The sequence below is a fragment of the Eptatretus burgeri genome, chromosome 12 (genome assembly GCF_056783735.1).
Source record: "Eptatretus burgeri isolate ZD-2024b chromosome 12, Ebu_testis_v1, whole genome shotgun sequence".
In the NCBI taxonomy this organism is placed as follows: Eukaryota; Metazoa; Chordata; class Myxini; order Myxiniformes; family Myxinidae; genus Eptatretus; species Eptatretus burgeri.
The window spans coordinates 56,149,409-56,161,050 of record NC_140972.1 but is presented as its reverse complement, the minus strand read 5'-3'; the positions used below and the strand labels follow the sequence as shown (position 1 = coordinate 56,161,050).

Here is an 11,642-nt window from a genome sequence, read left to right as displayed (position 1 = left end):
TTGTCTAAACCGCTGGCACACATCGAATACGTTATGGGTACGTTATGTGTACGTTAGGTGCACGCTGAAAAACACTACCATAGGTCGTATTACGCTGGTTTAAAACGTTGTACTTTTTGGTTGTCCAAAAAATTTTGCATGCTTGAAATTTTACGACGAACTCGGCGTTTGGCTCGCACGTTCTGCTGTGCTGGCCATAAGTTGTAGGCACGTTATGCGATCGTTGACACGTTAATTGTAAGTTACTCATAAGTCGAAACACGTAGGGGTAACATTCGCGTACCCGAAACTTATTTCTAACCTATGAGTAATGTTTTGTAAGCACGCTACACGAACGTTGTTCACAACACTCTACTTGAAAGTTCCTCATACGTCAAAACACATCAAAGTAATGTTTGGGTACCCGTGACTTATTTATAACCTATGAATAACGTGCTTGGGAATTATTACGCTATGCATACGCTAGACTATCGTTGGGCATAGGTTGTGGACGCCGAAAACACGCTAAACAATCGTTGCTATAACTTATCTATAAGTTATCGAAGCGTTCTGTGTTCATTACTTGTACATTATGCATTTGTCAAAGTCGTTTTTAATACTTTAAAAAGTAAAACAAAGAAAAATTTCATCGTCGGAATGAGGAAAAAAAATTAGCCGAAAAGAACATCGAACAATGGTGCAAAGTTGTCTCCTATTCGTGGACGATAAGAGGATCCATCATCACCCACACCCTCCCCATCACGCTCACATACTACTACTACCAATGCTACTACTACAACTACTACTACTACGACTGTCACGCACACCAACTACTACTAATAGTATTACTACTACTAATACTACTGCCATTGACATCTACTCAACATGGAGTCTGGAACAATGATGGGTTCCTCTTGTGAAGCCCATTTGTATATACCAATTCCCCTTAACGCTGCCAATATGCCATTATACGGTAGATGTTAGAAACACGTTCAATAAGTGCTGTGGTCGTCCGGAAGACGTCAATCTAATTCGTCTACATACGCCAATGTGCGTTTTAGATACGTTACAAATAGGTTCATAGCATGTTACTCAAAGGTTAGAATCACGATATACTTAGGTTCAAAGCATGCTACACATAGGTTAAACGCACGTTACTCATAGGTTCATAGCACGCTAGTCATTGGTTCAAGGCAAGTTACAAATAGGTTCAATGCACGTTACTCATAGGATTCAAGCACGTTAAACATAGGTTCAGAGCACGCTACTCATAGGTTAAAAGGACGTTACCCATTGGTTGAAAATTAGGTTGCGGGAATGTTAAATATTACCTTGACGTGTTTCGACTTATGAGTATCCTACAAGTAACGTGTGTCCGTCGTGTGTAAACTATCGCGGAGCGTGCCAGGAACATATGACAACGCATGCGGAACATGTTAGCCATACGCCGAGTACGTCGTAAAATTTTCAGTATGCTTGAAATTTCACGACGTATTACACGTACCACGTAATATGACAGCGTACTTCATTGTTTTCCAGCCTACTCTTAACGTATACACAACTTACCTATACCGTATTTGACGTGCGCCTAGCGTTTTAGACACATTTTTCATAGGCCGGCATACGCTGGAAAAATCGTCAAGGTGTGACTGCGATGTTGACGCTTCCAATTTTCAGGCGGTTATGATTTAAATCGGCATCTGGCAGGTTCTTAACAGGCTACGCCACGAGTTCGCCGGCGATACGTTTAGCGCGCTATGCGTAAGTTAAACTATCGTTGGGCATAGGTTGTGAACGCCGACAACAGGCTAAGCATTCGTTGGTAAAAGTTATCAATAACACAACAAAACGTTCTGTGCCCGTGACTAATATGTTATGCATACGACCAACACGTTATGAATACGCCCAAAACTTAAAAAAAAACATTAATTTCAGCGTATGCCAACGTTTTACATACATTTTTATACGTTGCCATGGCTGGCTAAAACGTCAAGGTGTAACAGGGCCCTTAATGAAGGTTCGCATTGCAAAGGTACACTACAACCAATGTTTTCATTTCAGACTATTCATCCCTTAATCAGGTCAGGTATGGGAGCATGTGCCAGAACAGCGTGTCGTTGCGTCCACTTTCCGCCGGTACTCCAGGGGCCTCCGTCTGGCCATCCCCCAGGCAGATGCCAGGCCCATCCCCTTGAGATGATGGTCAACCTGCTGCAACCACGAGGCACGTGGTTGGCCCACTGGCCTCCTCCACTCATGAGACTCCCTCGCTGAGAGAATCTGTTAAGCAGGATCAGTGTCAGGAAAACGAGCCACATGTCCATACAGCCGCAACTGACGCTCACGGACTATGCAGGTAACAAATCTCATCCGAGTCTCTCTCAGCAACCGCTCATTGGACACAAAATCTGACCAGCGATAGCCAAGGATTCTCTGAAGAGACCTGATACCAAAGGAATTAAGTCTCCGTCTCAGATCCTTGGTCAGAGTCCAAGTCTCGCATCCATAGAGCAAGACTGGAAGTACCAAGGACCTGAAGACTCGGACTTTCGTCCTCCCGCACAGGTACTGGCAGCGCCACACCACATGATCCAGTGAATCCATGACTCCCCAGGCCCGACCCAGACGTCCATTGACCTCTGACTCACAGCCAGCAGAGACATGAATATCATTGCCAAGGTAAGTGAATCTCTCCACGACCTCAACATCCTCACCACAAGCAGACACAGACAGGACAACAGCATCCAAGATGTCACCGAAAGCCTGGATCTTAGTTTTGACCCAAGAAACCCGTAATCCCAGCGACTCCGACTCCTCATTCAGCACCTCGAGGTCCCCCAAAAGGATGTCTAAAGTCTCCGCAAAGATGACTGCATCATCTGCAAAATCAAGGTCCGAGATCTTGACATTCCCAAAGGATGCACCGCAGCTTGATCTTTCCGACATCCTCCCTAATGAATCCCTTAATGAAGGTGTTCATTCACTACAATGAAAGGAACCGTCAGTCACAGTGTCATGGTGATTGTGCATTGTCACTTTCATGGCATGGTGATGATCAGAACAATGCGTCCCCCCCCCCCCCCACGAATAACTACTATTCAATGGGGAATTAACTTTTCAGAATGAAAGGGTTAAAAATAACCATCTCCTCCACCACCTCCAACTGCTGTACAAAAACGTGCACTCAAGATCGTTTTGGTAAGTGTTGCAACTAAATTAACTTTAATATGAAGTAGGCAAAGCTGAGAAACAAACGAAGAACCAGAGAAAACGAAACGACTCAAAATTACTGCATGGTCCTGTGTATACGTTAAGAGCACGCTGAAGCACGCTGGCAGACGTCGTAGTACGCCGAGCTCGTCGACAAATTTTAACATGCTCAAAATTTTTCGACGTATGCCAGCGTATGACTCGCACGTTCCGCATATGCTGGCCATAAGTTGTAGGCACGTAACGCAATCATTGACCCACGTCGACACGTTACTTGTAAGTTACTCATAAGTCGAAACACGTCGAGGTAATGTTTAGCGTACCTGAAACTTATTTCTAACCTATGAGTAACGTGCTTTGAACCTATGTGTAACGTATCTCCAACGCATATTGACGTATGTAGACGTATTTGACGTCTTCCGGATGACCACAGAACTTACTGAACGTGTTTCGAACTTACAGCTACCATATAATGGCGTATTGGCAGCGTTAAGGGGAATTGGTATATAAAAATGGGCTTCACAGGAGGAACCAGTCAGTGTTCCAGACTCCATGTTATTTTTTTTTTCTTTTTTTCTTTGGCATGACGGTGATGTTGACACTTTGATTTCTCGTGCGGTTATGATTTAAATCGTTGAGCGGCAGCCTATGAATAGCCGACACCACGCGATCGTCGACGATACGCTGCCTCACGCTATGCATACGTTAGACTATCGTTGGGCATACGTTGTGAACTCCGACAACACGCGAAGCATTCGTTGGTATAAGTTATCTATAAGTTTTCGAAACATTCTGTCGACGTTACTAATACATTATGCATTTGTCCAACTCGTTATGAATATGCCAAAAACTTAAAAAAACATCAATAGTTCAGCGTAGAAAAACATGAAAAAAAAAGCCAAAGAAAACTTCGAAGAATGCTGCAAAAGAAGTCTCCTGGCCGTAGCCGTGGACGCGGACGCAAGGAGGATCCATCATCACCCACACCCTCCTCATCACACTCACCTACTACTACTAATGACACACTCACCAACTACTACTGATACAACTGACATGGACATGTACTCACCATGGAGTCTGAAACACTGCCGGGTTCCTTCTGTGAAGCCCATTTTTATATACCAATTCCCCTTAACGCTGCCAATACGCCATTATACAGTAGCTGTAAGTTAGAAACATGTTCAGTAAGTTCTGTGGTCGTCCGGAAGACGTCAAACAAATACGTCTACATACGTCAATGTGTGTTGGAGATATGTTACACATAGGTTCAAAGCACGTTACTCATAGGTTCGAAATAAGTTTCGGGTACGCTAAACATTACCTCGACGTATTTCGACTTATGAGTAACTTACAAGTAACGCGTGTCGATGTGTGTCAACGATCGCATAACGTGCCTACAACTTATGGCCAGCGTATGCGGAACGTGCGAGTCATATGCTGGCATACGTCGAAAAATTTTGAGCATGCTTAAAATTTGTCGACGTGCTCGGCGTACTACGACGTATGCCAGCGTGCTTCAGCGTGCTCTTAACGTATACAAAACAAACCATGACGTATTCGACGTGTGCCAGCGTATTCGGCAAATTTTTCATACGTCGGCATACGCTGGCTAAAACGTCAAGGTGTGACAGGGCCTTTACACTTCGATGTCTAGTGCGGTTATGATTTTAATCGTCGAGCGGCAGCCTTTTAATAGGCTACGCCACGTGATCGTCGGCGATACGCTGCCGCGCTCTGCATACGTTGGTATGTTATCTATAAGTTATCGAAACGTTCTGTGTACGTTACTAATACGTTATCCATACGTCCAACTCGTTATTAATACACCAAAAACTTAAAAAAAAAAAAAAACATCAATAGTTCAGCGTACGCCAGCGTTTTACATACATTTTGATACTTTGCCATATGCTGGCTAAAACGTCAACGTGTGACAGCCCCTTAAGCGGGGGATACCTGTACTCCCTATTCTGCGTCTTCTTTCTCTTTTTATTTTTTACAGGTGCGCGATCAACAACCCCCCCACAAGCAAAAATTGATGAGAGAAATCGTGCTCCTTAAACACGAGTCTCTGATGGAAGGCATCAATGTGTTCCAGTCATTGGAAGGATGTTATGCAGAGATCCCATGTTTGTGGATGTTAAAGATCCAATCCATCCATCACTTGTTTGTGGATGTTAAAGATCCTTTGGTGTCTTTCATGAAGAGTAAGCACCATATCGCCAGCACCCTCAAGAAATTCCAAATTCTTGCCCTAATCACTTTCAGTCGAACATCAGGACTGATGAGCTGGTTCATGAAAACGCTTTGGCAAACTTTCCCCGGCCGACCCCACAAGAAGGTGGGAATAATTGTGCTGTTAAAAATTAGTCATAGTGACAATTGATACAATGAAATGTGTTTGCCATATCATCTTTAAGATATGGCTGAGCATTCTGTTTGGTTGCATCACTAAATGCCTTGTGTTTTGCAGGTGCTGCAGGAGAGCCAAGGAATGGATACGAAGCTGCTCAGCATGTCTGACATCATGATGCTGCCTACCAGGAAACAACGGCTAGCTGACTTCATCTCACTATTTGCCTCTTAGTACCTATTGCTGACGTGACTTGAAAGATAATAAAAATTCAACTTCTAATGCTGCCTTATGCACAAGGGTAAAAACAATCCATTGCTTGTAAGTAAAAAATACACTTCATCTTGATTCTTGAAATATGACGGACGTGATTGAAAACTTTTAAAATGTATATCGTAAAGTTTATTTTTCATGCGATAAATCGGTGAATAAAGACCGAGCATTTAACAATTCAGAGCATTGCCGGAGCATATAGATTACACGAAGATACTGAGAATGAATGATCTATATTAAGGCAGATCTGCATGTGGACTCACACACTCACCAACTTGGGTGGATTACAAATGCCTCTCTCTCTTCCTTTGTGGAATGGGTGAGGCTTAAAAGCATGGTAAGATTGCTGTTCAAAAGGTCCCTGGTATATCTAAGTTGTTTTTTTGTTTTTGTTGGCAGATATTTTTCTTAACTTTTCGGTTTGTTCCTATTTTGGCTTTGGAAGCAATTCCATCCATTTGATTTTATATTTTACTTTTATTGGTAAAAATTTTAATTTTTGCAAATTTTGCACATTTTTCATTTGACTGTGTAATATGTTCGGTCACGCATGCATTTTGTTGTGCCTGATTGAATATGCACCTTGTTAACTGTCTCGCTTAACAGTTCATAAACCACTAGTTTGTTTTTATTTGTAAAGCCAAGTCGCTCACAATTTGTTTACCACGATCAGTTAAGTTTTGTTACTTGGCGAGAAATGCTTCTCTGTTCAACCTTTGAGCTGAGAGTTACCCTTTGATTCATGAAATCAAAGCAGTTCCACTATTTTGCAAACCACTAGTGACATAAAAACGTTTTTTGGATTGGTTGTAAAGTTAATTCTCTTTGAGAGTTCAAAATGAATGAATAAATAAATAAACAAAAGTTTATCCAGCTGTTCCTGACTGTTTAACATGTGCCTTTCATGGAAAGTGTGTCTTCATTTTGGCTTCATGGGTCATGAAGACCAACCCACAACAGCCTCACCCTTGACACCTGAAAATTAGAGGTAAAAATAACAATGTACTTATACACGTGTCTTTAATGACTGTAAGCCAGAGCTCTAACTTATTTACCACAGCTGTCTGCAAATGCGAATACAAAGATTTACTGGTTTGAAACTAATCTGAACTACATTTGCCACTAAGGTTGCAGGATTTCCTTGAAGCTGGACTACCAGAGGAAACTTTATCAAATTTAAATTTTAAAAAATGTGACCCTCCCAAGTACCCCAAATCAGCAGGTCTATCAGTTTTGTCTTTGTCCGAGGGGGGGGGTGGGCATTGTCGGAGCCAGTCCAGATAGACACTGTACAAGGCCATATTGTACAGTTTGTAGTGGCCAAATCCTGACCCTCCATGTTTATGTTGGTTCAGGGTCAATTATAGGGACTTTGGTCCAAGAAACGACCCAAATGCCTGCCTTTGCAAAAAAAAACCAGTGGGATCATTACCTTAGATGCCGAAAGTGGATGAAGGGTATGTTTTCACCCCTGTCTGTCTGTCTGTCTTTTCTGTCTCTAATCTGTCTTTGTGAGCAGGATATCTCAAAATGGTGTGGACACATTCAGACGAAATATGGTGGATGGGATGGGTGTGTGACGAGGATGAAACGATTCAATTTTTTTGAAGATACAGATCCGGATACGAGAATTTCAGTGATTATTAATCAGCGAGTGATAGGACTAAACATGACATCTGTAATTCTATATTTATCGTGTATATAAGATGAGGATGGCTGTCCGTTCGTCCATCACATCAGGTTGTTCTGACCCTGCTTGTTCTTCCAAATCATTATAGTAAAGCAGAAATGCATCTTTTTCCTCAAATATTGTGTATCTTAGCTTGTTCTGAGCAAAATTAATTTTACACAATAAACCTGATTCATGCAAAAACAGTCTTGTTTGCTTAAAATAAGCATTTTTATCATCACATTAGTTTGTTCTGGAACTGTTTATTGTTTCAAATTACTAATCTAAAGCAAAATATGTTTTTCATCAAATGGTGTGTATTTTTACTTGTTTTAAGCAAAATAATACATTTTACATATGAAACCCAATTCATGCAAAAACGGTGTTGTTTGCCGAAAATAAGTGTTCTTAAACAACACATTGGGTTGTTCTTACCCCGTTTTTACATTTGCCACCGAAGGTGAAGGAGGTTATGTTTTCACCCTTTTGTCTGTTATTTGCAAAATCTAATATTTTTCAAGTGTACTGGTTTGTCGATTTTGTTATTCTGTCTCTTTGTTTGTCTGTTTCGCCTGCAGGTCACAATTTTAAACACATCTTCACAAAACTTCACCACATGGTAGAGTTTGTCATAAGGAAGAAGCCTATTGCTTTTGAGTTCAAAATGTCAAAAGGTCAACATCGGCTCGAGGTCAACAACTAAGGTGGTATTTCTAAAATCCTCAATTTTCATCCGATTGAGTTGAAATTTGAAGAGGATTTACAGGAAAAACGACGAGAGCAAGAAGAACAGCCACGAATGGAACAGGAAAACCACACCCGACTGGAACAGGAAAAGCAGAAACGACTCGAACAGGAAAAGCAGAAACGACTCGAACAGGAGAAGCAGAAACGAATAGAACAGGAAGAACAGAGACGACGAGACCAGGAAGAACAGAAACGACTACAACAGGAAGAATAGAGACGACGAGACCAGGAAGAACAGAGACGACTAGACCAGGAAGAACAGATGACGACGAGACCAGGAAGAACAGAGACGACTACAACAGGAAGAACAGAGACGACTAGAACAGGAAGAACAGACGACTAGTACACGAAGAACAGAGACAACGAGTACATGAAGAACAGAGACGACTACAACAGGAAGAACAGATGACTAGACCAGGAAGAACAGAGACGACGAGACCAGGAAGAACAGAGACGAGTAGACCAGGAAGAACAGAGATGACTTGAACAGGAAGAACAGAGACGACAAGACCAGGAAGAACAGACGACTAGACCAGGTAGAACACAGACGACTAGCACACGAAGAACAGAGACGACTAGACCAGGAAGAACAGACGACTAGACCAGGAAGAACAGAGACTACTTGAACAGGAAGAAAAGAGACGACTACAACAGGAAGAACAGAGATGACTAGACCAGGAAGAACAGAGACGACTAGACCAGGAAGAACAGAGACGACTAGACCAGGAAGAACAGAGACGACTAGACCAGGAAGAACAGAGACTACTTGAACAGGAAGAACAGAGACGACAAGACCAGGAAGAACAGAGACGACGAGACCAGGTAGAACACACGACTAGTACAGGAAGAACAGAGACGACTACAACAGGAAGAACAGAGATGACTAGACCAGGAAGAACAGAGACGACTAGTACAGGAAGAACAGAGACGACAAGACCAGGAAGAACAGAGAGGACGAGACCAGGAAGAACAGAGAGGACTAGACCAGGAAGAACAGAGACGACTCGACCAGGAAGAACAGACGACGACTAGACCAGGAAGAACAGACGACGACGAGGCCAGGAAGAACAGAGACGACTAGACCAGGTAGAACACAGACGACTAGCACACGAAGAACACAGACGACTAGACCAGGAAGAACAGAGACGACTAGACCAGGAAGAACAGAGACTACTTGAACAGGAAGAAAAGAGACGACGAGAACAGGAAGAACAGAGATGACTCGACCAGGAAGAACAGAGACGACTAGACCAGGAAGAACAGAGACCAGGACCAGGTAGAACACAGACGACTAGTACAGGAAGAACAGAGAAGACTACAACAGGAAGAACAGAGATGACTAGACCAGGAAGAACAGAGACGACTAGTACAGGAAGAACAGAGACGACAAGACCAGGAAGAACAGAGATGACTAGACCAGGAAGAACAGAGACGACAAGACCAGGAAGAACAGAGACGACGAGACCAGGTAGAACACAGACGACTAGTACAGGAAGAACAGAGACGACTACAACAGGAAGAACAGAGATGACTAGACCAGGAAGAACAGAGACGACTAGTACAGGAAGAACAGAGACGACAAGACCAGGAAGAACAGAGAGGACTAGACCAGGAAGAACAGACGACTCGACCAGGAAGAACAGACGACGACTAGACCAGGAAGAACAGACGACGACGAGGCCAGGAAGAACAGAGACGACTTGAACACGAAGAACAGAGACGACGAGTACACGAAGAACAGAGATGACTACAACAGGAAGAACAGAAACGACTTGAACAGGAAGAACAGAGACGACTAGACCAGGAAGAACAGAGACGACTAGACCAGGAAGAACAGAGACGACTCGACCAGGAAGAACAGAGACGACTAGACCAGGAAGAACAGAGACGACTAGACCAGGAAGAACAGAGACGACAAGACCAGGAAGAACAGAGACGACAAGACCAGGAAGAACAGAGACGACTAGACCAGGTAGAACACAGACGACTACAACAGGAAGAACAGAGACGACTACAACAGGAAGAACAGAGACGACTAGACCAGGAAGAACAGAGACGACTAGACCAGGAAGAACAGAGACGACTAGACCAGGAAGAACAGACGATGACAAGTACACAAAGAACAGAGACGACTAGTACACGAAGAACAGAGACGACTAGTACACGAAGAACAGAGACGACTAGTACACGAAGAACAGAGACGACTAGTACACGAAGAACAGAGACGACTAGTACACGAAGAACAGAGACGACTAGTACACGAAGAACAGAGACGACTAGTACACGAAGAACAGAGACGACAAGTACACGAAGAACAGAGACGACTAGTACACGAAGAACAGAGACGACTAGTACACGAAGAACAGAAACGACGAGTACACGAATAACAGAAACGACTAGTACAGGAAGAACAGAGACGACGAGACCACGAAGAACAGAGACGACTAAACCAGGAAGAACAGAGACGACGAGACCACGAAGAACAGAGACGGCAAGTACAGGAAGAACAGAGACTACTAGAACAGGAAGAACAGAGACGACTAGTACACGAAGAACAGAGACGACTAGTACACGAAGAACAGAGACGACTAGTACATGAAGAACAGAGACGACTACAACAGGAAGAACAGAGACGACAAGACCAGGAAGAACAGAGACGACTCGACCAGGAAGAACAGAGACGACTCGACCAGGAAGAACAGACGACGACTCGACCAGGAAGAACAGAGACGACTAGACCAGGAAGAACAGAGACGACTGGACCAGGAAGAACAGAGACGACTGGACCAGGAAGAACAGAGACGACAAGACCAGGAAGAACAGAGACGACAAGACCAGGAAGAACAGAGACGACTCGACCAGGAAGAACAGAGACGACTCGACCAGGAAGAACAGAGACGACTCGACCAGGAAGAACAGAGACGACTCGACCAGGAAGAACAGAGACGACTCGACCAGGAAGAACAGAGACGACTAGACCAGGAAGAACAGAGACGACTAGACCAGGAAGAACAGAGACGACTAGACCAGGAAGAACAGAGACGACTAGACCAGGAAGAACAGAGACGACTAGACCAGGAAGAACAGAGACGACTAGACCAGGAAGAACAGAGACGACTAGACGAGGAAGAACAGAGACGACAAGACCAGGAAGAACAGACGACGACTAGACCAGGAAGAACAGACGACGACTAGACCAGGAAGAACAGACGACGACTCGACCAGGAAGAACAGATGACGACTCGTACAGGAAGAACAGAGACGACTAAAACAGGAAGAACAGTGACGACTAAAACAGGAAGAACAGTGACGACTAAAACAGGAAGAACAGAGACGACTCGACCAGGAAGAACAGAGACGACTCGACCAGGAAGAACAGAGGCGACTAATACACGAAGAACAGAGACGACTTGA

General features: G+C 43.7%; 2 protein-coding genes across 3 annotated transcripts in view; one reads left to right on the top strand and one right to left on the bottom strand.

Annotated features, from left to right (window-relative positions):
- Positions 1-6,681, top strand: part of GPAM (glycerol-3-phosphate acyltransferase, mitochondrial) — a 304,531-nt gene extending 297,850 nt beyond the window's left edge. The window contains exon 22 of the mRNA XM_085848071.1: positions 5,660-6,681. Coding sequence (XP_085704197.1) covers positions 5,660-5,773 — 114 coding nt within the window. The 3' untranslated portion in view covers positions 5,774-6,681. The remainder of the gene's footprint in view (positions 1-5,659) is intronic.
- The window catches only part of NUP107 (nucleoporin 107), a 168,265-nt gene that overhangs the window by 116,222 nt on the left and 40,401 nt on the right, over positions 1-11,642 (bottom strand). The gene's annotated exons all lie outside the window — the stretch shown is intronic.